General features: G+C 36.1%; 1 protein-coding gene across 1 annotated transcript in view; it reads left to right on the top strand.

The window, feature by feature from the left end:
• NBAS (neuroblastoma amplified sequence) overlaps window positions 1–26,829 on the top strand; it is a gene marked incomplete at its 5' end in the record, with an annotated part of 193,399 nt that overhangs the window by 148,977 nt on the left and 17,593 nt on the right. The window contains one exon of the mRNA XM_026079059.1: window positions 19,416–19,555. Within this exon, the coding sequence (XP_025934844.1) occupies window positions 19,416–19,555 (140 nt within the window). The remainder of the gene's footprint in view (window positions 1–19,415; window positions 19,556–26,829) is intronic.

The raw sequence follows: 26,829 nt of genomic DNA, 5'->3' as shown, positions 1-26,829 counted from the left end.
AGATTAAAAAAAAAAAAAGTATCAACAGATTTTTAGGTGACCAAATGAAATATTTTTAGCTATTTAACTTGTATGCTTGTTCAAGTGCACTCTTACTGCTTTGTTTTGTTTTTGTTTTGTTTTGTTTTTAACACCAATAAGGTTCTTGTTGGATATCCATTAATACTTTAGCTGCTTTATTTCATGACAAACTTTGAAGTGCTTAATATCAGAGTATGTATTTTAGAGGTTCTGCATTTAGTCATCTAGGTACAATGAAAATATCCTAAATGCTTAACAGGAAGGAACATTCTTGTAACATCACAGCTGCCTTTGAAGCTTGTATTGTTTTGAAATCATATGAGTATCCCTTGTTTCATGTAAAATTATTCAGAAGCAGAATTACTTCTCATCCATTTTCTGAATGCCTTTTCCATGCACGCCCCCATCCCCTCCATGAAAATGTCAAATGCTTATGGAACTGAAACAGAACATTTCCAATGTGTCCTACAAAGCCTGTGCACAAAAGCATTTTTTATTAATATAAAACAAAAGCAATCTCTCCGTTTTGACTCACTGAACTAAGGTCATTCAAGATAATAATCTTAAAAAGAAAATGCTTATCTCTTGACTCCTTTAAAAATTAATTTTCCCTTGCATTCACAATAATACAGGCACTTAACTACTCAGTCACTCTTCAAGTGTGTGTCTGAGATGATTCTTGATCTCCAGTTTTTTGTTGTTAGTATGTAGTATCTTTTGGCAATATTTCTGTTACCTGTGATCATGCTTTCCAGTCCAAAAACACTTCAAGTCTAAAGTGTTGAATGGAAGCGTGTAGAAAATTAGAAGTAGATAATAGCTTTTAGCCTTTTCTGTAGAAGAAAGAGAAAGAAAGTGTTATTTGACAAAAATCTTGCAAGTCTCATTAAACTTGCTTAAGAATTGTAGAAGACCAGATCACTTTTATTAGTTGAAATGTATAAAACTTCACAGTATAAAACTAGCAACCATTTGCTTTTGTCTCATGGTGTTTTAGGACCTAATTAAATCTATTCCATGCCAATAATACATTAATATGTCCTTCCCATAATAATGCTACACTGTCTGTGATTAAATAATATTGTACTCGAAGCATCTTTAAAGTTTAACAAATCAATAATTATTCAATGTTCCAGATTCAGCCCAAAATTCCAATGGTTGCTCTAGTGTAAACTGTGACAGATGGTTCTCAATATGAAGGAGTTTTCTATAGAAGGAATGCTCCTTGTATAGTACAAGAAGCCTTCAGCTTGCCCACCATTTGGCTGGCAGTGTTGCAGCAGTTGGGAATATCTAAGGCTCAAGTGATTTATGGAAGGCTGAAACCGAACTGCCTCTTCTTAGGGAGAGGCTGGAAAGAGCATGCTCATCTTGTGTCTGCACAGACAGGCATAAATTATAGGAATGCAGAAAAGCACAATTTGGAAGGGACCTCTGAAGATCATCTGGTCCAAACTTCTGTTCAATGCAGGGCCTTTAGGTTAGGTTATCCAAGGCCCTGTTAAGCTGAGCCTTGAGTATTTCCAGTGAGGGAGATTTTACTGCTTCTGTTGGCAACCAACTCCAATGTGTTACTGTCTTCACAGTGAAGAGGCCTTTTTTTCCTTATATCCTGATTGAATTTCCCCTGAAGCAACCTGTGCCTGTTGCCTCTCGTCCTGTTATTGTGCATCCTTGTGAAGAGACTGCCTCCATCTTCTCTGTAACTGCCTTTCAGGTATTGGCAGACTGTGATTAGATCTGCTCTCCAGGCTGAACAAACCAAATTCCTTCAACCTTTCTTCCTCTCTCAAGTTCTCAAACCCTCTGATCATTTTGGTAGCCCCATGCTGCACCCTCTCCAATTTTCCAGTCTCTCTCGTGCCCTGGGGGGCCCAAAACTAAACACAGTATTCCAGGTGCAGCCTGACAAGTGCCGAGAAGAGTGTAATAGTCACATCCCTTGATCTGCAGGCTGTACCCTTGCTGGGCAGCCCAGGATGTGGTTTGCCTTCCCCGCTGCCAGGGCACAGTGCTGGCTCAGGTTCAGCTTGTGTCGTCCAGGACCCAAGAGCCTTCTCAGCAGAGCTGCTCCCAGGCAGCCGGACCCCATCCTGTCCTGTCCTGCTGCTTGGGATTCTTCTGTCCTGGGGGCACAGGACTTTACATTTACCTCTGTTCAACCTCAGGCAATTCTTGTTGGCCCAGTCTTCCAGCCTGCCAAAGCTATGTAGTAAAAAGCACAATTACTGTGCTAAATAAACTCAAATCTTTCAGAGCTAATTATATATAAATATATATACAATTCTGTAATATATAATTCTCTGTATATAGTGTTTATTGTTTAGCTAAGTTCAGAAACAGTTTTCATACTTGGCACAAGTGAAAGCTGTCCTTATACGTACATATATAAAATTATTTTTTTCCCCTAATTCCTGCTACAGAGTGCGATCATAAGAGTTCTGTTGGAACATATTTAAAGATAATTCTGATTTCCATGTCAGCTCAAGCTAGATGTGGTAGATGGAGTCCTTTGTTTCTGGTGGATGCCTTGTGCTGGGTAATAGATGTGTGATTTAGACTGAAAAGTCATATTGCTTAGTCTGTTAGGTACCAGTAACTGACAGTTGGAATTCTTCACTAACGTCCAAGAAAACAAATGAACGATCCACTTTTTAGACAATTTGTTTTTGTTTTTTCTCTTTTAGTCAGCTGATATCAAACTGTAGTCCAGGAGTTGGTATTACGAAAAGGAAATGATAAGCAAACTTATTTGTCAAATAAGGTTATTTTGTGAATTAACAAACAGGGGAGACTGTGTAATAAGACAGCGTACTGCAGACTGTGTTCTCTCTATTTTTGCTAGGTGCATTTCAAAATCCTTCATGGTATATTAGTAAAATAATTACACTGTGGAATTCAGTAGCTACATCACTGCTGAAAAGTAAGGGAAAGGATTTGTAGGGGAGGTATTGGCAAAGCATTAATTACCAAGTTTCTCTTGTCCAGGTTAATGCTTTCAGTGCAAGGACCTTAAAAAAACATCCCTATTCTACAGAAGGGGAAGTTGAAGAACAGTTTAAAAATTCTGTCAGATTTTTGGATAATCCTGGGTAAGCCAGGGCCAAAAATAGAAATTAGGAATTACTTCTTTCAGACATGCACTATGACATATGCTGGCTTTCAGACTGCTGTGACACTCAGTTTGGTCTATAAGTATCTATTTCTCTAACATCACTATGCCTTTATTCACTCGGTCATCCTCTCTCATCTAGCAAAATAGTAAACCCCTTGAGATCACATCTAAACCCTGGGATTTAATTCTATTATTAGCTAAGAGAGGAATGTATATAAGACTTGTTTAAATAAAATTTAAATTGTAATATTTCAAAAGTATGTTCATTATATTACTTCCAAATTGTTTTATCCTTACTTAGTTGGCATTTTTTGCACACTTTTAAAGGGTTCCCTCCTTTCCCCTACCATTTCTTGGTACAAAAAGGGACTTCAGGTATCGTAAAGGATGAATGTGATTCCTATTGAGTAAAGATAAGTTTAATGATATTGCAGTGTTCAGTTACCAGAAAATGTGTGAAAGCCACCCTCAGTGTTGCTAGTAATCCTCTTAGTCAGGCTTTGCATACGTCAAAGAGGGACTTAATATTTAATTATGCTCTAGGTGGTGTAAGTAATGGTCCCACAAATCAATGTGCTGCTGGGAAACAGGCCAGCTCTTACAAAATTAAAAATGTACTTTATGGAAGCAGCTACCTATCAAACAGTCAGAAACACAGCAATTTCTAGTTCTCTAATGATTAGTTAACAAAATTAAAAATTCAGAGGTCCTCATTTTTCAAAGGCTTTGAGAGTCCTTAATTCACATTCCAGTAGCATCCCACAGCTACTGGAGGGAGGAGGCATGTGTTGTTTTAATCCCCTTGATGAATTTTATCCGAGCTCTTCAGGTTCTGTAATTTTCTAGTTAACTGGTGCATGAAAAATATGGGTCAAAATACTGATGTTTTCTTTAAATAAAAGAAACATTTTGGGGGGTAAGAAAAGATGTCATTTAGAACGTTCATATCTTGAATTCTAGCTTTGTACATCTAAGATTGGAAATCCATTTGTGCAGTATATAAAAATAGAGTCCGTAATGACTGGCAGCAATATGACTAGTGTATGTAAACTGTCTGCTTGCAGGTTATGGGTGTACGTGGTCATTCAGTTCAGTCAGTGACCGGTTACAAGGCACAAGTTTCAGTAACAGGAGTGAGAGTTTTGCCCCAAGAAGTTATGGGGCATTGGCAAAGGTTCTGGAGGTAAAGCAAGTTTAATTTATGAAAAGAATTTCACAGTTGTGAAGCTTCTATAGGCCACACCTTGTCAGAAAAGGATCATTTCATTATTATGCAAATGACAAATGTAATCATTATTTGTATGCTACTTAAATGCAAATAGCCTTGTCATTTAGAGAAGGTAATCTCATTTAGCCTTTCCCCTCATATTGTTAAATCATGTTTTTTTCATGATCTTGGAGGTATAGAGAGCTGCTGAGTGTTGAGCATTTTTGAAAATTGGGCGGGATATCCAAAATGAATTTGGGACTGTAACTTTAAGCCCCATATTTTTTTGTTTTGTTTAAAATTTAGCTGTGAAAATTTGCCAGGTGAATTTGTATGACATTCCCCACCCCAAATCCATTTTAAGGTTTAAATTGTGAGAGCAGACTTCTATATGTTCTTATAGGCAACTTAGATATTGTATTTCTATACAACTTTTATGCAATCTTAGTAATTCCCGCATTAACATAATGACTTCAGGAGAATTTGTGTGTGGCTGTCAAGTCTCCATTGCCCTTTTGTTACTCCTCCCTCAGTATATGAAAAATGTATACAGTATCATGTTATACAGTATTTCAGGACATCATAAAGAAAGCTCCTGGTGAAGAGAATAGTTCAGTGTCCTGCGAATTTCAAATTTGTCCAGTTACCTGACATTGTGTCTATTAGGTTTGAATGTAAGTATTTGGAAAGTGGAGTGTGATTAAGAATTCCCCAGTCATTTTGCTGCAGCTATTTGCCAGCTATCGGATGACAATGACCTACATTTAGCCTGACCTGTCAAAATACAGGTGAAGGAGCTGGATCTGTTTAACTCTCGGCCATCTTTTATTTGTGAAACATGCTTAATTAGAAGAAGGATTTATGGTCCTATCAACTTTGAGTAAATTAGTTAAGATGTTGTTTATCATTCTAGAGACACTGTTTCTCTACTGATAATGCATAAAAATTAAATTTAATTTGTTTTGATTAATTTTTGGCAATACTAATTTCCATTTGTTGAAGATGCAATTTATCCWTCTAAAAACATGTGAAATGTATTGTTTCTGGGAACATAAATTGTAGTCTGCATGATTAATTAAATACTTTGAGATGGAAATAAAAAAAATTTCCAGTAACTACACAAGTAAAACAGATAACAGGAAAGATGAAATGAAGAGAAATACAGCGAGCACGAGGGTTTGCAGTGGGAGCTTTGGGTGGCCCGGTGTTCTGTATACAGCATTCTGTTCCATGTAACATTCACTGTTTTATGTATTTCATCCCTTCGTATTTGGTTTACTTAATCTAAGTGTGCAATTCCAGTCTTGTTAGCTCAGCCAAGATGCTTTCTGTCTGTAACTATCCATCCCTCCATCTCCGAGCCCACTGTGATATGCAGTGTCGCGCGGGGAATGAGCTGGTGGACGAAGGACGGTGAGGTCAGTGTCGTTCTGGATGGCCTTTTGCGTGTGGACACCGTGCGTGCTCTGTTGGCTTCGGCTGTGCCTTGAACAGAGGTCTCTGAATGTTTCACAGGGAGGCTCAGGTTCCTGTTTTGACTTGAAGGAGTTAATTTAGAGTATTTTAAAATGTGACAGCTTTATCAATGTTACATTTTATTTGCCATTGTATGGCCATTTACTAACTCAGTTTTTAAGTCAACTAGAGGTTTCTTGCTACAGTGCTCTTGACTAATATAAGCAAGCTCAGTTGTCTGAAGTTTTATCTGTTCGATGCCTGCAGTCATCCCAAAGAATCCATTCGTCTATAAGCAAAGGAGCAGGCATAAACTCATGAGGAATTCTACTCTTTACCTTCTACCATTTGATCTTAAACTGGGCTTTCTGGGGGTTTTTTTGTTTGTTTGTTTGTCTGGACCCTTTTTAGTAGATTAAGTTCTTCAATGGTTTCTAGTCAGGGATATCATTAAAAGCCTTTTGAGAATGTAAATAAATTGTTAAACTGTTTTTCTTAAGCATTATTTTATCTCTATCTTAAAGGAATTTTAATGTAATGTATTAATAATTATGGTTGTCAGTTGATGTGATGCTTTTTTCAAGCAGTCTTATCTTATTCCTTCAATCTACTTACTAGCTGACAATATCGGGCAGAGATCTGTAAACTCTGTATCATCTGAGGAGTCACCTTGAGGGATTTATAAAGTACTTCTTCTTTCATAGCTATTTCAGGCTAGGTGTTGAGAGAGAGTGCATTTTTTTCCGTAAGAAAAGTGGCCACTTTGTATTTAACCTCCTTTACAAAGAGTGTATATAAACTCTAGTCCTTTCTGCTTTTTAAAGTGTAAATTTGTCTGATGCTTAAGTAGCTATTAGGGTTTTTTTCCCCCTAAAAAAAAGTTGTTTGTAGACTGAAGTCCAGCATAGACGTCACCACAAAATTTTGCATGAATATGCCATTTAGAGGGTTTTCTTCCTATATTTAGGAGGAAGAATCTGAATATATTGTTGCTATTATTAGCAGCTATTGTTACCTTTTTAAATTAACATCTGTGAAATAACTTCAAAGACTAAATTCCGAATGACTCTACCGTATCTTTTTCTAGGACTAGCTGTTGAAGGAATCAACCCATTTCTTAAGAGACAACAAAAAAGGAGTTTTTTCATACTGTTTTCTGGTTTAGAAATCTGTCTGGTTGGTGTATGGATTGCAGACAGGTCAGATTCTCTGTGGGCGTACACCTTCGATTGTGTCCCTAGGCCTCCTCAAAGATCTCCCCAGACAACAAGATTTTACAGAAAATTATGTAAAACTGGAACTAAGGAAAAGTCCTGCATCTTTTGTATTTTAAGGAAACTTAGGAACTCAGACACCATTACTGTTAGTTAAAGTTTGCAAAGTTCTGGTCTGCCAAATAAAGGCTGGGCTTATCAGACCTAGGTTTTGAGGTTTTCTGAAAATTCAACTAATGTTTCTTTGGACCAGAATAAGACCAGAAGTTCTCCTGAGCAGATGAGAGTGAATTTCAGATTTTCATCTCCTTTTTAGAGAGGCTTTTCTCCTCATCCAAGAATAATCTTAGGCATGAACGGATTGTATTCCTTTTATGTTTAAGCAACAGAATCTGATTAAGATAATAAACTCTTATTCTTTGATTGTATGGTAAAACCACTGAATTTTATGCTAAACCCAAGTAATACCTGCTACTTTGAAACATGATGCTCTTCCCTTTCAAATTAGTTAGGAAAAATGCTGCCTGTAACATATTTCTTTACTTTGCTACGTGTTATAAGCCTGAAAGCCAACTTTGCTTTGAGCATGGGTCCTTGTTTGTTTCTGATCATGTGGATTTTAAATGATTTGTAATTTACTTCAAATGAAGGGAAATAACCACACTGCTTACATAATGCCATATAGTATGACAGTTGCATGGTGTTGCCTACCTGCTTCTGATGATTGCCTTATTATTCTGATTACGCCATAGAAAAGGAGAGTGTTTTGGTTTCTATTGAGTTGTTATTTTTCAAAAATGCAGCTTTTACTTTGTCAGGTTAGCCTATTGGCAGGATGACACCTTGGAAAAAATTAATTTTGACAAGCGTTCATTTGAATGAAAAGTTTTTGTTAATTGTTTTTCCTCCATTAGCAAGAATTGGAGACTTTCATTGAGACAGCAGTTATTACACATGCAGTTGAATACTGGGAGCTTGTGCACGCACTGCTTATTAATGTTAATGATGATCAGAAAAGGTAAACTAAGGAGCCATTTACATGAGTTATGAGGAGAAATGGCTGACGTGAATGAAACTGCTCAAAGTTAAAGGTCACTTTTGAGGAGTAAAAGCTTGTCATTTTCAGGCTGCATCTTCCATCACCTTTTTTCTATTTTAAATCTGGGATATCTATATATAATTAGTTTATAAAGGATGGAATAGCAATTAGTAGCTGGTACATACAATTAAAAAGAATTACATGTTTTTAAGTCCCTCATGTTACATAGATGTTAGTTTTAGCCATGTTTTACATAGATCTAACTTTTCACCTATCAGTTGACACCTAGTCAGTGTACATTTTAAATAACATGTATGTTAATCTTGTCTCATACAGTTTTATCTATCTAGCTGTATAATTCTTCTAAATGCATACTTTTTTTTCTTTGCCCTTCTCTATCCATCTCTCAAAATCTTTGTACAATCTTATAGAGGTTTTCTGTGCTGAAATTTATTTGCAGAACAGTCTCCCGCAGAATACAAATGAATGGATTTTATTTTCTGCACACATTATGCATTTTTATGCATTAGACAACACACTTGTGTTTGCTTGAATATGTGTGCATTTCTTAGTGATGTTGAGCTGCATATCAAGCAGGAAAAGAATTAAATGATATACAAATGAGTCTGGAAAAAAAAAAGTTATTGGATACTTCTGCAAGACACACAACTCAACATGTGTCTGAGCCTTTGTTTAATTCATCACCATTAGACTTTTTGGTTGATTTTATTTTTTAAATTTAAATACCATCAATGTACTTACCCCATTCATTGACTTCCATTTGAGCATGATTTGGCCTGTGAGATTATGCACATCCCTTCAGTATCTGTGTGCAGCAGGCCTTCATGTGTGGTAAGCACTGTTAATCGTAATAATTTTTAGTATATCAAGGCCTTTTTGGGGGGAAGGTGCAAGAAAGCCTCACCTCAGAGTTCTTTTACTGTTTGGGTAGAAGGTGTGGGCTGTGAACGTTGGATTTGTCATCCAAAACTGTGACTGTCATTTTAAATTTATATTTCTTGCTATAACAAGATTTCATTTTGACTGCAGACACTTCTTATTGGTGTATCAAACAGTGGCTGTTCCAAATCTAGGTCAGAGCAACCTATGTTCTCTTTCCTACCTCTGTTCAAGATTCTGCATATGCTCCACTGAGAACTCTTGTCTGCTCCCTTATCTTAAACTCAAATGGAGGAAGTATTGTCAGCTAGGCCTTCGCACTGCCAACTCCGGTTATATTCCCCCTAGTAATGGAAGTCAACAGTTCTTTGAATGGGGTGGGATTTTTTTGGCATTTGTTTTTGGTTTTTAAGTGCAGAAGGTGGGCTGAATTACATCATAACAGATATAAATTTACTAATTTTCCTTAAAACTACTGCTTTGCATTAATTACGATTGCTCCATAAGCGTATCTTCACAAAGGTTCCTTTCAAGACAGGGATTCTAATCTGCAAAATTGGTTCATTCTCCAAACCAGATCATGTATTTTCATACAATATTTTTTCATAAAATAGAACCAAATTCCTTCATTACTGGGGGAGGGGGGGGCATTCATGAGCCCAGCAGAACAGTTTTGGAGAAGTTACCAGTCCTTCAGCTGTGATTTGCAACCTGATAACTCCCATATAATAAGTTTCTATTTATTGAAATCCAAAACAGATTGGTAGTAGGATTGTGCATACATGTAAGCTTGGGCAGGTGGAATAAATAAGATGAAAAAGTAGCATTTAGAACTGACAGGTTTCTCTGCCGTGAGGAGAATATCTTTGGAATACGCTTCTGAGAAGGTAAAACTCATCTATGCAAAAGGCAAGATGGACTTCCCAAATGACATAGATCAGCATATGACTATTTTCTTACATAACTTAGTCCATAGCAAATTTTGACCTTGGATCATAAATGTCAAGTTTAGAGTTTGGTTTTATGTATGCACTCTTCAAATTACACTTTTCCTATTCCACAGTGGTAAGAATAAACCAACATTTTTATAATCTAAACCACAGCTTTCCATGTTTTTTTCTCAAAAATAAAAGTTTTCATAGGTTTTCCAAGAAATAGGAGATGACAAAATAAGTTAATTCCAATACTAGGGTTGAATCGTCAATAAGGAAGTTGATGGCAGTATATTTCAGTTCCTCACAGCAGTCATTTGGCAGTATTCCTTTTTATAGCTTTTTTTCTTTCTTTCTTTCTTTTTTTTAATTTAAATCTGAAACATGATGTGGATATTTACAGTATATAAAACTTAATGTTATGTAAATATTTTATTTAAAAGATATTTCTTAGTTGCCTTCACCCTGTACACAGCAATGTTGTGCTAGGACATAGAGTGAAAGGTATTGTACCATTGTACATTGTTTAAACCTTAAAAAATTGCATAAATATTGAGGGGGAAAAAACTCTAAGATGATATTAAGTTGAAGTCTGTAGAATATGTATTTGAGAAGGAAATTTCACTTGACCTAATTGTATACAAATAATATTTTGAAGCTTTTTATACATACTCTCCTAAACATTCACTTTTGCCTGTTAATTTAGTTCCATGATATAAATTTCGTGTATCACTTGTGAACCTTTCCTCAAAAGCAAAGATTGGCTTAGGAAAAGTAATTGAGAGTAATTCTTTCTCTCTGAAAGATGGATTTCTCCTCACGTTGAGATGGCATTCTGTGTTGTCAAAGCAGTTGGTTTTAATTGTCTTTTGCTGTGAAACTTTTTTACTCCTAAGGTCTCTGAGCATTGTTTTTCAGCCATCTTGTCTTCAATTCTATCATTAGAGGAGAAAAATTAAGCATTTAGATGCTTATTTTATAAGTAGATGATGCCTAAATTCAAAGCAGATCTAGATTAGCAGGTATATAATTCCACTTTGATTTTGCTTTTCAGTTTAGATAAAGAGAATTAAATGACTTGACTTTGTTTCCCGTGGTTACTAATAGTGAGGGACTGCAGTGTTAGTATTGAAATTGCCGTGAGTTCTAACATATTATTTAAACAGTTGTGATAGCATTGAGTTTGCTTATATGAGAGCGCAATCAATAGAACCTGAACAGATGAAAAGTCCCAGACATTTTAATACAAATACATATGACAATTAATAAAAATGAAAGAATGAAATGAGGAAACCATTTAAAGCTGAGAGGCTCTTATTCCATATTCCCAGGAACAGGAAACAATCCTATGTGTAGACAAGGTCTAAATTCAAGTGTTACCATAGTATGATCTAGCAGGTAGAGTCTGAATAAAGTCGTATTGCGTAGGGTTACCTTCTAAATGATAGCTGGGAATAATTTGCCAGAAAGATATTAATCTTGTTTGCCTTGTATCTTTAAGTCAAAAGACTCAGTCTGTTAGAAAGCACTCTAGCCCAAACAGAGGATATGAGTTTAGTGCAAAATTATTTGATAAAATTGTACATAGTGATATGTAGATTGTAAGAATAGATTACAATAGTGTTTTTGCTTCCAAGTCTGTTACTACTCTTTCCAAGCTGCCTCTGTTGTGTCATTGAGGATTTCCCTCTTGATCACATCCTAAAAAGAGTTATTTTTTTCAGGCAGCCTGGTTTAGAAATAATGGGATGATGACAGAGGGTTTGGGAATACAGCACTTATGGGTTTCCCCTTAAAAAAAGGTTTAGTGTTACTCTGAAATGTGAGGGTTTTGGATGAGATATTTCAATATGTGCTTGTGTTTTTTGCCTTGTTTTACAAGTATGTAACATATCTAACATAAAGGTTGGCAGGGTGTCCAGCATCTTGAAACAGTTTGAAGAGAATGAAATAACTAATCAAAAAACTTTTAAAAGTTCCTGATATTACCTTTGCAGGATCAATAGCTGTATTATTTCAGTTGTACGCCTTTTTTTTTTTTTTTTTTTAAACTGGTAGTTTTCACATTTGTGTTCATTTAGTGAGTAACTAAGTTTAAAATTCAAAGTGAGTTAAAGAGAGTTTTTATATGTCCTTTGCAGCAAGTTTTCAACTTGCAACCCTATGCTGGAAATAAACTTTTTGGTAGCCACACAAATACCAGCAGATTGATGCACAAAACTTGGAAGATTAAATTTTTCAGTGACCAACTCTTTCTGACATGTTTGTATAGGAAGAGCAGTATTTTTTTCCCCTTGATTTACCTGTTTAGATTAGATTATAATCTTTTTAAAGCAAGACTATATTTTTGTGCAGTGAACAGCACACTGAGATGTCAATCTCAGAAGTACTTTCAAAATGTTACCAATCCTTTCAGTCACTACCTTTAAAATGCCTGTTAAGCCCTGTCTGGTGAGTGGAAGCTTTAGCATCAGTACTCCTTATCTTGAGTCTGAGTAAAATCTTTCATATCACTCTATATTTTAAAACACAGCATGGATGAAGTCTCTACCAACAAGAGCTGGTGGTCGGGTGAATAAATAAAAACTTAGGAGTCAGAATGAACTGAGAATGTACTATAGCAATAAGGGGCTATTCAAATGCCTGCTTAGTGATTCTGTTTTTAATGCCATATTAATTCAAATTTACACTGCAGTGAGGAACATGAAAATATCTTGAGATGTTTACATTTACAATCTGGTAGATGTAATAAAATGGATTTTATAATGATGTAAATCAGTAGGTTGTTGTTTGGGGCTCTTGGATACAAACCACAAATATCTCTTCCTTTCATGTAGGGAATTGCTTTTAAGCACTGATGTAGTTTATGTCAACAATGCAAGCAATTATAATGAAGGAAAATATTTTTGTGATTTCTATATCTCGATTCCTTAATGGCCAGCACCCTTATCAATTCTTTCCTTAGAACATTAGTAGCAAATAAAATATGTTAATGAAGACCATGGCTCTGCCATACTTACAGAGAATAAAAATGGAAATTGCTGAACAGATTTCACTGGGCAGAGGGAAGTGCAGAGATCTGCTTTAGTTTTCCTGCTCAACCTCCCACACATAAACAGACAGCATCTTGTATTTTGTTTCAGGGGAGGGAGAGGGCATCTCTTTAACTGGATTTTTTTTTTTCTTCTGATTAATGCTTTGGCTTTTTAAAAAGGGCTCAGAGTCGGTCGGTGTCAGATTCTCAAATAATACAACTTAAGCAATAAAGCATTTACAACTCTATCAGATGTCTTTGTCCTTTAGGATTAGGAGAACTCTATATAGTGGATATCTATCCTTCAGGGACACAGTTCATGTACAGCAGCATACTACTGTAGCTGTACATGCCAATTTAAACTAACTTCCATTACAAGAGTTGGATAATGTAACAAACTAAACAACTGATCCTGTGGACTACCATGCTGAAGGTCTTGTCAGTGATGTGTGAAATCCCACAGCTGTATTTAATGTTATCATTTTTTTAAGTGTATAATCTTATGATTTTTATAAAATTACAGGTTTCTAAGAGCTATGGTACAAACTTTTGAGGGAACTTTTTGTCTTTGACTCCTTCATGTGTAACGTGATGAATATCTGTAAAGCAATTAACCTGTCAAATAAGAAGATGATTCAAAACTTCATGCATTGAAAGTGGAAGAAGTATGTTGAGAGGTTTCAGCCTTTTGGGCATGTAATAGTATTAATCTGTAAAGAAGAGATCTGTATAAATCTTTGTGAAATATTCTGTCATCAGGCAGAATACTTTGGAGTTTTATTTCTGGAGGGATTGTAACTGCATTAAGCTTTTATTTCAGTACTGGGTGCAAAAATCATGCAAATGCAAGTATTTTTAGAAGGGCAGAAGTCAGATAAAAGGTATATTTGTGCACAGGCAATATAGTGCTGAAGAGATTAGAAATACCTAAATAAATTGCTGGATTTCTCCTGTTATTTATACTGTAGCAGTAAAAGCACCCATACCTGTATATTTCATGTGTTCTGTATATAAAATGTTTTAAGAGACTTGTAGGAATCTTGTCTGATGTAACTTCCTATTAGCAAAATGATGTCGAAACTGAGATATTGTGGCCAAGTGTTTGATAAATAACTGGATTCTAGCAACCGATTTTTCAGTAAACGTTTTAGTTTTCCTCAGATTTGCCAATAACAGCAAGGTAAAGACTGTCCCTGTATGTGATTGAACATGTGCTATGTCAAGTCTAGTGAATCTGCTACTGATCAGCAGACTGTAACTACTTAARGAAAAATAGCTGTTGTGATGACTGAAGCCACCTCTTTCAGTGAGGTATATTGTGTGGCTGTGCTCAGAAACACTGAAAATAACACAGATAAAAAGAAAGTTTGAGTTTGGGCTTTTAGCATGCCTAGCTGCTACAGGCTATAGCTGCAATATTCACCTCCCTTCAGAAGTTCCTTAAAGAAGTTTGGTTAATTTATTGTCTTGGTCAGTGTCTGAGAAAGGTAGGCTGAATTTGCCTTCCTTATTAAGCAGAGCTAATCTGGGCTGAGTCGGATATTCCTTCATGGGCCATCATAACCGCTGCCAATTAATAACACAAGAAACTGGGCAAAGAGGGGAAATCAGCGCTCAGAAGGAGAGCACATAATTAGGAGGGATTTGCGCTTGTTCAAACAGCTGGTACTATGTAATGCAGTTTTGAGCAACAGTTGCACATTCTGTGCTGTTTGTATAACCTGTATTTTGCTTTGGTAATTTCCTATATTAATTTCTAAGGTTCATTAACATTATTATATAGAGGTTTGTGTATTCTCGATTTTAAAAACATTTAGTCCCTCGTTGGCAATGAAGTTGTGTATTTTAACATTTTAGCTTAAGATTCGATTTTTATTTATTTGTTTTCATAATCTATCCTGAGTATCATTTCTAAAATTAATTCCCTTAATCGACTTTCCCACTGTGGTGAATATTTGCACAGCCTTTTATTTTGATGGAAAGCATGAAGGGAGCTTTGCTTCTCTCTCAAAGAAGGTACAAAACCAGGAGTGCATTTTGGGTTTATGGGAGCAAGGGGGGTTATTTCATGCTCCTTTGGAATCACCTGAAGTTCAAGCGTGACCCTTACTGACTTGCTGTGGGCCAGACACTTTCCTTATCATTCTGCTTAGTTACAGATTCTCCCTTTCAGGCCCCTGGACTTTCAGGGGTCTGAACAGTTCATGGCAGCTTGTTTATATTAAAGAAAAAAAAAAAAGCTGTGTTATAGTGTCCCATTACCATGGTTTCCAGGATGATGATACCTGTAGAATTGGAGTGCCTTGTTGCATTGTGTCTTTCAGGGTCACCTGAATAGTTCATTCAGTCGCTACTCAAAGCTTAGGGATAAGAGACTGTTCAGTTCAAAATGTAKCTTTTAATCTTTTCACTGTTTTGTTCTGTTATTACAGCAGAGCAACAGGTTTAACTACTACCTTGGTAACTTCATCATCTTGACTAGTTTTCTCCTCTGTGTTAAGATAAACTTTCTACCTTTTAACGCGGAGCCTCCTCTGTTTTTGTTGTATAAGGTGGCTGCTCCCTCTCCATCCTCTCCCTCATCCTCAGAAAGCAGAGCAGATACAGAGGGAAATCCTATGTTCCTATTCTTGAGGCCTAGCTTCATTAAGCCTATGCTTTTATTTTGCCATGCTAAACTAAAATAGCTTTGCTCGCTTGTCACAAAAATGTTCTTTCATTGTTTCTTGTGACTGCTACTGGAGCACCCTGTGATTTTGCAAGGGATCACCTTATTTTCAGATGTCATGATCCATTTTATGGTGGTTAGTCTTTCCGTGGTACTTGAGGGAAAAGGGAATGGTACTTCAGACTGAGTAGCTTCCCCTTCCCCCCTGTATTCCCGCAGTTTTGCAAGGACTCCAGCCAGAGCCCCTAGCACAGATTTAATGGAACTTCTGGAAATAAATGCTTATAGGAGCATTTTTTTATTGCAGTGGTTGTAGATTAAGTTTTAGGATAATCCTGGACTCCTTTGCAGCACTGGAGGAAAACCTGTTTTTGTTTGTTCCTTTTGGAGTCTTTTTGTATGCTAAACTGGACTCGCATGTTGTCAGGGAGCTGTATTTTGATTGATGTGCATGTGAAATGTGTAGGAATTGTAAAAGAAATAATAACAACAAAAAAGTCTCATTCCAATGTGCTGCTTGAATGTATTTTTCCTTTCTTGTAGCAAGAAAGTGTCATTTTTTTTATTGTAACTTTTATTTCTGGAGAATCTTAAGGAAAGACTTAGAGGCAGGATAAGGTATTCTGTCAAATGGGAAAGCAGTGTGGAAGCTATTTAAGGCACTTTCTTGATTTACTTCATAGTAGATAATATCTATCTTTGTATATTTTATTAATATTTAACTTAAAATACAGCCTTTTATGTTTTATAAGAATAACAATACCTTGAAGCTTTAAAATGTTTTATTTTCTGTTTTTTCTGGTACATGCCTTTGATTTGCTGGTCAGGATTTTTCTAGTGATTATAGGCAAAGTCTTGATCTTGATTGTGCAAAGACATATATGTACAAGTTAAATACAGCTACTTCACAGAAGGTGCAATTTTAGACACTGGAAACAATCTTACCGAAATCAGTGGGACTACTTATCACATTTAATGTGAAGCATGCACAGTCTTTGCAGAATTGTCATGTGTTTGGTGGTGTTTTCAGCACATGAATACCTTTCAAAAATATTCCCAGTACAGCTGACTCTGTGACCATTGTCACAAACACTCAGGCTCTGCTTTCTTGGGACTAAAGTATAGGTTTATATCTGAACCTCAACTTTCCTTTTTTCCCAAAGAAAGTGATAAACCACATTGCTACAGAAGTAAAATAATGCTTAAAGCTTGTTTGAAACTGATGTACGTCAGACTGTATGTGAGCTATGGGAATGACTGAAAGATGCTGCAGAAGCTGAAGATGCATTGAAGAGGGGAAAAAAGGACAGAAAAAAGGTGGAGGRCTGGTGAAGTTGGTTCAAGTAGGATAAAGCTAGTCATTTTTGGAATGTAAGCATACTTGTCATCTACCCTTTAATACTGATGTATTTTCAATTTGTTGTTCTTCCATTAACTCTCCATTTCCTGCATCTTCAGTGCTGCATTTTAAGTTGCATTCTGTCTTACTAGTATATGGACATGCTGTTCTCTATGGTAAAAGATAATGCTACCTTCTCATCTTACCTGTTTCACAATAAATGGAAGTCCGCTTAAAATGTCATATAAAAAGTGTATTTGAATAGTTATTTTTGAAAAAAAAAACTATTAATAACTAGCACTGTGTAAAGTTCACTTTATTACTTTTAGTGGGAAATGAGTGACTTGTAAAAGGCATTGTAAAAAGAAATGTTGCAGAACTAAATACGATGTTTAAGAATAAAGAGATAATCCTTCTCATTATATTGTTATTCGCTTTGATCATATTAATATCTGTTTTGTTATGAGCAAGTATCCAGCTGTCCAAAACACTACTTTATAACATATTTATTAACCTCATGAAAAATGTAAACCTAATTTGTAAAGATGTGTTATCAAGCAGAATTATGGGAATTCAGTTCACGTCGAATAAGATACCTCTTGAATAAGATCTATTCTCTGCTACTAATGGCTCAATTTCTCCAACAGCTCTTCTCATCTTTTAATATTAATATTTTCTGTGCTATTTCTTCCCTTTCTTGCTGTTATCATTTAGAGAGAACTGAACATGCAATCTGTATTTTGAAGTAACATGCAGTTTGTGCAAATAAGCTAAAATGTACTCAGTGGACCATCTAGAATGCTATCTATTTAGTCTAAATATTTAAAGAGCTAGTTGTCTGAAAAGGAGTTTAGGGACAGATGAAGCAATGTGAGGGATTCTGTTGTCTAGTTAGTAAATAATTTGCTAAGACTGCTAAGCATTTTTGATCCTCAGTGGTTAAGATGTCTCCTGTCTCTTTTACCCTTTCCTGTTCTTCTTTCTACCCTTTTCAGCATTATGATTTAAATATTGAAGATAATCATTTTTTTATGAGCAAGCATAGAGGAATTTAGGGGTATCACAAGTCAGCAGCTTGATCTCTGCTTCGTGACATCTGTAGTGCAGAGAATGTCTAACTTCGTATATTAAGTATTTTAAATGGACAGATTTCCAAAATATTTCTTCACTATCTAGAATGTTTTAATATGTGGTGCTTTCAGATGTACCCTGGAGACAGAAGCAAATGATTTTCAACAGTGAATATTTTAAAGTCACAAATTATGTAGGCAACTCAGTAAATGCATCAGCAATCTTTGTCTTCCAACCTTCTTTGAAAAATTTGCCCTTGATATATCAGAGTCACTTTGAAATTTTGGGAATATAATCTTTAATCTTTTAAAGTAGCTATAGAACTAAGGAAAGCTTTCTCCAAGTTTGGTGTCTCAGAACTAGTCTTGGACTAAAACAAAAAAGTTAACATTTAATGCTGTGTATCTTCAGCTGAATTATAAGAAGAAACTGGAACTTTTCCTGGAACTTTTCCAAGCCTGGGGGGAAAAATTCAGTGTTAGAATGTGTTAATGACAGAGGAAGCTGTTTTGTTGTTGGAACAAATTATTTTTAAACTTTAAGAACTGTCATATGTCAGGTGAACAATGAATAGCTATTGCATTTGTGAAAGCCCTCCTGGTGTGTTAGCCAAACTTTTAAACAGAAGCTACTTTTCATTTAGTAGCAAGTTGGTTCTCATTTAATAGCAAACTTCCTTCAATAGGCAGACCTTTTAGCTTGCTCCTCTTACCGTGCATGTTGCAGCCGGTAATTATATTTAATAGAACCTGTCATCAGCTGAAACCACAAGGGAAACTGCAAGTTCTGACAGAATCGTCATGTTTCAAACTAAGATAGACAGTGTTCCCGAGGCAGCGTTGTCTGGTGGCTGGCTCTTGGGGTGGGATTTTTTTTGTTTGTTTAATATAAAATACCTATACAGAGAGATACTACAGTACTTGTCAGCAAGAGTTTGTTGTGGAGTAAATGAATTTAAAATCTGCTTCCAGGACACTCTTTCCTGGCTGAAAAGATTAAATGTTATAAATTTAGGTAAAACTGCTTAATTTTCATACGTGAGTGAAAATAATACATATTAGGGAAGTACTAGGCCTGCCCATTCTTTAAAAAATTATCATATGGGGAGGAAGAAATTTAAGGAATTTTCAGTTGTTAGAAGAACACAGAGATGATAAGATCCTTTGAACTAATCAATGAATCTACTTGTGTGGACTTCATGCTGTTGTAAGAGCGTGCACCTAAGGCTCCTCCCCATTGTCCCCATCCATGCTTTGCTGTTTTAATTGCATGTAATTGAAAATGAGAGGTAATAAAATGGGTTCCCAGGAAAACTACTTGGGCTATGTTCCTGAGTTTTACAGCAGTGATGTCCTTCACCCCAATAGTTTGCTGATTTGTTTAGATCCTTTATTTTTAAATGCTCCTGTTTTTCTTTCAGGTAGAGATAACAGATATTGAAAGTGAAGAGAAAAGGTATGAGCTTTTCCTGGGACTTCTGGAATCTAGTCATAGTCCGTCTGAGTTTCAGCACTTGGTTTTACTCCTTCAAGCTTGGCCACCTATGGAAAGGAGCAACAGGTGAAAATATTTTCAAACAGTTATTTAACAAAATAGTGTTAAGTTTTGTCACCTAACAATTTGATCATGAAGCTTCCAGTCAATGAATTCAAACGTGTGCAAGAGGAGTATGACCTTTTTGAAAGGGCCTTACTGGGAAAAATAAATGGTGTATTTAGAGCAGAATTGAATCAATCAGTTTCTTCTAAAAGCTCTCTCTMTATATATGTATGTATGTATGTATATGTGTGTGTATGTATATGTGTGTGTATGTATATGTGTGTGTATGTATATATATGTATCATGCAGGAGGCAGAGAACCATTTTATTGCCTGAACTATTGCATATGGGTGTTTTTCTAAATACTTCAATTGAAAGTTTGCAACTTACTTTGGCAGTATGTAGAAAACCTGTAAATAGGAATGAGAAGTTCTGTCTCTGGCTGCTTTTTCTATTCAAAGCTATGTTTTACAGAAATATCTTGAATAGCTGGTCTTCAGACAGTCATAGCAGACAATTTGTAGAAGGTCTGCATAATGCTACCAAGCCATGGTGCTTCTCTTTTCTACATCCACTGTCTATTTTTTCCATCTCTGAATAAACTATCCAAAAGCAAAGAATATACATTAGGGCAAATATGCCCAGAAAATCCTAACCCAGCAATATGAAATGAAAATAATTATTTAAAAAGTTAGTATTGCACCCATTCTGAAACTGTTTATTACAAGGTGTTAATTTGGAGCATCTTGACTGCACTATTTTTGTACCAAGTCTTTGTTTTTTGTCTATCACTTTCTGAACATACTTAAAGGTGACAATTTTAGCTGTTTTATTCTGCAACTGATGATGCTGTCTAAGATTTAAAGAAACATGCAATCTTTTGTTACAATATAGAGGCAGATATCCTGCAAGGAGAGCAATAATATTAGTATATCTTTTGGCTGGCTAATACAACTTGCCATCCTTTGTCTGACATTAGTTAGATTAGAGACACTAAATGATGCTTCCTTTGGATTACTTTGGGCTATTGACTACAACCTGTTTGAACTTGGAGAATGCATCCCCCAAAGTGCTTATGTGCATTGATTTGTAAGAAAAGTTATGGAATATCTTTTTTTTATGAAAAGTAATTCTTTTGTGTACTTGTAGAGAATTGGTGCATTAGAAAGTAATCTGTAAGGGTTATTCACCTTCAAGCCTGCAGTTTGTTTGCAATTTATGGATGAGAATTAATCTAAATTCTTTATGACAGTTTTATGAGCCAGAAATTGTCCTCATTGCATTAAAAATTATGAGGTCTGCTGCATGATCTGTCAGAAATTCATATTACAACTTGCCTTTTTAGTTTTGATTTAATTGTGTAATTCAACATTTGGTGCCTCATAGTGAGTGGTAACTGTCAAACTTCGTTCAAAATTGTGCTTAGAGTTCAGAAAAAAAGAAGGAAAAAATTTGGAACAAAGACTGAAGTGAAAAACTACTGCAATACAATTAGCAATATTCTTTTTCTCATTCGCTGAACAGAAAAGCTGAAGATTTTGTGAAAGGAGAACCTTCCTTATAAATAGCCAGTTCTTGTCTACTGCTCAGTAACAGAAGAAACTAAAAATTATGTAATTTTACCTCCCACTTTGTGTTCTGTTCCTTCAGCCTTCCTAAAGGGCTGTTTCACAAGTGTTTGCATTTTTTATTTGCTTAATACAATTTCAGTGCAAGCTGGATGATAACAGTCTTTCAGATTTGCAATATCCTGTCTTTGAGGAGATATGGTGGCCCAGGAAAAGTGAAGCAGAGGAAACAAATTATTGATTAAATTTGATTATTTGCACAAGTGACAGTGGACTAAATTTCAACAGCTGGGATACATCCTAGTTCCAAGATTTGTGAAGTGTGGAAACTAGCACAAAATACTCAGAACACTTACATAAGACTCATTTAGAGTCTAAAGTAGGTAGTGTAGTTACTAGACACTTGCATAATCGTGGTTTTGACACAAAGAAATCAAGTGGTTAAGGTAAGGGGCAAGAGAGCAGAAATTAATTCACAACCTAATGTTAAATATATGAAAATCACAGAAGCACACAGTAGTTGAGGTTGGAAGGAACCTCTGGAGATCACCTTGTCCAGCCCCTCTGCTCAGAGCAGAGCCAAATAGAGCAGTTTGCTCAGGCCTGTGTCCATTTGGGTTTTTAATATGTTGAAGGATGGAGATTCCACAACCTCTCTGAGCAACCTGTTCCAGTTTTTGAATACCCTCACAGAAAAAAAAGCTTGCTTATTTATTTGTTTGTTTGTTTATTTTTTTATTTATTTTTAACGTTTATCTCRGTTTGTGCCCAGTGCCTCTAGTCCTGCACTACTGACCGGCTCCAGCTGGAATTTGTGCTGCTGATCACAACCCTTCGAGCCCAGCAATTCAGCCAGTTTTCAGTCCACCTYGCTGCCTACTTATCTAGCCCATACTTCATGACTGATGGCCGTGACCTTTCAAAGTTTATCAAGATTATCAAGAGTAGCCTTACAACAGCATCAGCCAGCTCCCTCAGCAATCACGGATTCTGAGTGCCTCAAACTTTCAGGCCCAAATGAAGAGAGAATGTGTGTAGGCTTTATAAAACAGAATAGACCCCTTAACTGGGTCCCAATTCAAATCTTTGAGGTCTTCAATAGGTTACTGAATACTGTCAGAGTGAAATCCTGATAATATGACTTTAAGTACTTCTGTGAGTTTGCACAGTCTAGAAATACCTGCCAACTAGTACTGTGCAATTTGACAAGGTCATCAGCTCCTCAACATTATTTGAGAGATACTGTAAGTTTTAATAATTACTAGCCAAGTGACCGTCTTATATTTGAACTTCTTGTTCTTTCTTGAGACTTCATGCCAAGGTCAAATTGCAAATTTTATTCTGTAATTAGAATTTTTTTTTAATTTATTTTATTACCAAAAATTGTAGTGTCTCTCTCCATTGCTTTGCCATTGCCAGGAGGCATTGGAAAGGCCTTAGGAAAAAGTTGCCTTCTTCTCTTTCACTACCAATACCCAGCTTTCTTGGTTTCTTTGGGAACACTCTGACTTCGGAGATTCCCAAACATGATTTATGCAGGCTTCCAGCAAGGTTTCCTGAGCTCGGTGCTGTCTTCATGTTCATTAGCTCCAGGGAAATAAAGAGCAGTTCAGATTTGTCAAATCTCCTTGCTTTTGCCTGAAACTCTACACAGCTCCAAAAAGCAAAAACAAATTTAATTAGTGGAGCAAGCAGTTACATTGTGTTCATAGTGTTGAAACAAAGTTTTTTTTTTTCCGTGTGTTGTTTTTTCTTTCCGTGTGTTGTTTTTTCTTTCTGTGTGTGTTTTTCTTTTCTTTCCGTTCTTTTCATAAATAGAGAAGCACACAAGGCAATCAGGCTGTTTTATACTTACCACTCTTCAATTCTTCAGTTATCTTTGCTAGCTTGGAAGGGTGGGAAAAAACTGAAAGAATTATTCTCTTCCCTGCCTTAGGAATGTTTTGCCTGGGGAGAGGAGGATTGAGGCTGTATCTGGAAAGATATGACAGGGATATATTTTTCTTTTGCGCCCTCCTTTTTCTTGTTTTTTTTGTTTGTTTGTTTTKGGGKTTTTTTTTCTCAGTAGAAATGTTGTATCTGCAGTTTGTTTTTTGTTTTGTTTTGTTTTTTTCCTCCCACTACAAAAATTTGCCCCAGTACAAAAATGTACCCAAGGGCAATATTGTGCGCTCCCTGGGGTCTTTTATGTGTTTATAGTCCCATTGCTTTTCTTTATTACCTCTTTTGCTTGTTACTAACAGTACTTACAGAACTGATGAAGCACTTTATAAATCCTGTGTAAGTAGGAATGCTCACTGTTCCTTGAAAGTCTTTGTTTCTAGCTCGCTTCTAGTGCTTTAAGAGAACACACCTGATGTATTACTAGTAGATAGCATGATCACAGTTGAGTGCTTTTTCTGAATTACCTTTTTCCCTACTTAGCTGTAGGGGCTCATGTTATCGTGATTCCTCAGTCAGAAATGTTTTGGAGGTTGGTTTTGTTTTGCTTTCAACAAGTCCAAAGGAAAGAAAGGATACAGTACTTGTTACCAAGACTTATCCTAACTTTAAATCCTGGCTATGTACACCATGTATATAAAAGTGTACTTCTTTGTCCACAGGAATAATGTATTTGGTGTGAAGGAATGTTTTCAAACCAATTTTGGCTGTGCTGTCGTCAAAATGAATTTGACTCAAAACATGTCTTAACTGTTAGTAATGCTGCAAAATTACATTCTGTCCTCATTCCACCCTCAATCCCACCACCTCTGGTATGATTAATTCTAAAAAGTCAGGTACAGCTGTCTTTTGTATACCTCAATATGAGACAGGATTAATTTCATAAACTCTGGCCAAGTAGATTGTTAAATTTTTTGAACTGCCTCTTATCACAGTCTGCTGGAAATAGCTCATATTTCTTTCTAATTATTTTAAATTAATTATTTTGAATTATTTTGTTCTGTAAATTCTGGAATTGCACGTTAGCCAGGAAGCAGAGGCTGTGCTGCAAGTTTGAGGCCCAGCAAAGATCAGAAAAATCTTTGATTCTTTCTGCCTTCTTTATCCGAATCTTCTCTCATCTCTCTCCCAGTTGTCATTGACAGTTGTTTTCATACTCCCGTCTCTGCATCTTTGGCATGGCTGCAAGCAGTCTCTTCTCTGATCTGGTTTCTTCTCTTATTCTTGCAATTACTGGTGCTTCACTTTTTTCTTTTTTTTTTTCTGTTGCATACTTCCATGTCAATAGCATTTAATCACACCCACCAGCTTAGTTTTTCTTTTATATTCTTGAAATTTCTGAAAAACCTACCTTGATAGTTCAGTTGGAGTAAAGCAGAAACTTTTTGTTAGCAGGTTCTTTCAATAATCTCATTTCTTAAAGCAAGTGGTATTAAATTATTGAGAAAAGAGGGCTGAGCAGTTAAGCCAGCTGTTTAACCATATGCATTAGGATTTTGTTTAATCTTTACTTATTTATTCATTCCCTGGTTCAAAAAAGCAGCATTACTGCTAACTCATTGATTACTGTAAATGTAATAATATATGCAGGAGTTGAGGAATTTAAGTCTGAGTCAGCTGAARACTTAGTTTTCAGTTTAGTTTCAGTTTAGTTTTCAGCTGAAAACTTAGTTTTCAGCATAACAGTAAATTTCTAATACTTAAAATTGTATGTAAAGCTAGAAAATACAACTTAAATATACAAAGGCAGGAAGGAAGGAAAAGAACTGAAGTTGGGGGACTAAGGCTTTTTTTTTCCTTTTTTGGAAAATTTGTGACTTCTGTATGAATGATCAGTCTCTAATTTTTTTGAATTCTTGTATTTGAAAACTCTCCGACTAAATTATGCTCCTTATTTATCTGCAAATGATTTTCTTTATATCATAATATATCATGTTGACTGTGAGGAAACAGTGCATGGATGTGGCTTGCTTGCTTGTCAGCAGTACAAACCATATAAGATTTTTAATTTTAGTTCTACACCCTTGTTGTGTATGTGTGTTTTTCCATCAAGGGTTTTTTTGTTTTGTTTTGTTTTTCTAAACCTTAGTTGAACCAAGGTAAAATTCAGGAAAGAAACCTGAATTCTACCAGTAGTTGTCAGATTTTTGGTGTTTTAATTTACAGATTCTGGATAACAGATGTGTATTAGACTGGGCAAGTATTTGAAATGATTATGAAGAATTATGTGTATATAAACCAGAAAAGGTTTATATATCTAAAGGATATATCTGATGCTTTATTTACATAAATAAACACATGCATATGGCAAGCCTCAAGAGTCTTGCACTTTTCTGGTTACTTCCAATTTCTGTGTTTTGAAGTGTGGTTCGGTTTTGTTTCCCTAATGGGAAGTTTTTCTAGGTTCTCTTGATTTACCTCTGGAGGCAGCAGCTATAAAGATGAAAATTCATTATGACTCTCTGTGTTTCTAAACAAGAGATGGATGGTATAGCAGGAGCTACTAAGTTAGCCAGTGGCAAAGATGGAGCTGCATGCTTTCTTCCTCTAACTTTATTGGCGTTGCAAATTTTGAGTTGGTCGCATTGTGCTTGTGGAGTAAGCAAGCGCATTTGGGTTTGACCAGTAGGTTGGTAGGAGAGGGAGAGGAGCTGCCCAGCCAGCCTTGAAGCAGCTCTGTGTTCAGTGACTGCGACTGATGGAAAGGCTCATTAAGTTGTCAAAAAGAATAAAGAAAATGACTTCCATTTAGTTTGCACTCAAAGATCCTTGCACTCCTAGCATCTCTTCTTCACGTGATGCAGGTATCGTTTGTTTACAGTGTGCGCTTTTGAAAGCGGAAGATGAACAAGGAAGAGCTTACTTGTATATGAAATAGCAGGTATTGACAGCTGTCATCTCCTGAATTCTGTCAGACCCATTGCATGGTCTGTGYGAGCTGACTGACTCTCTTAATGGTAAAACTCCATTTACAGCTATAATTTATTATGTTATTTTCAACAATTGCTGCTAAATAATGCCATTAAAAAGCAATACTTTCAAAGGACTTTACAACTCCTTCCCTGAGGTGCTAGACAAGTCTCTTAATTTACACTGAATTCCAGATGAACTTGTACAAGTAATCTTACTGTGATTTCCACGCCCTCCCCACACCCYGCGCACACACCCCAACTACAATGAAAATTTTCCCATGTCTTTGGGATATTGATTAACAGACCAAAGAGATTGATGGGGTGGTTTTAAACCACCTTTTGTACCTTCTTAAATTTAGATACAGATGATCACAGTGATGGTGTTACTGTGGCTTAATTTGATCACCATCTAAGCTGTCGATGTGCATGATTTTAGCCCTTTGTAGATGTGAACTGAAATGTGTTAACTTAATTCACATTAACAAAATGACAGTGCGGACGTGTTCCAGTGTCATACTTCATGCTCTCAGTTAAAAGCCCTGTTGTGCTTTTTTCCTTTTCCGTCAGTACATCCTGTCCTACCAAGCACACGTATCACTAACAAAAGTGGCCAAACATCTCTGATCCAGCAATAGCAGCTGTAGGCCAGGATATGTTCCAGCAGCAGAACTTTATAGTAAATGTTGCCTTTACCAACATGCATGGTGGTATTTACTTATATCCAATGTCTGTCTTCTGTCAGAGGCTGACTGTGCAATGGTGGTCTTGCATGAAGTTCTATGTGGAAGGAAAAGGACGTTTTAAATACGTCAAACAAGTGTGTCTGCCTACCAGCGGGCAAGTACAGATACACATTGTTTCACTCTCCTGCACG

Source organism: Apteryx rowi, unplaced genomic scaffold, assembly GCF_003343035.1.
Source record: "Apteryx rowi isolate R43461 unplaced genomic scaffold, aptRow1 scaffold_114, whole genome shotgun sequence".
NCBI lineage: Eukaryota > Metazoa > Chordata > Aves > Apterygiformes > Apterygidae > Apteryx > Apteryx rowi.
Note: the sequence above shows the minus strand (reverse complement) of the source record. Positions and strands in the feature narration are given on the sequence as shown.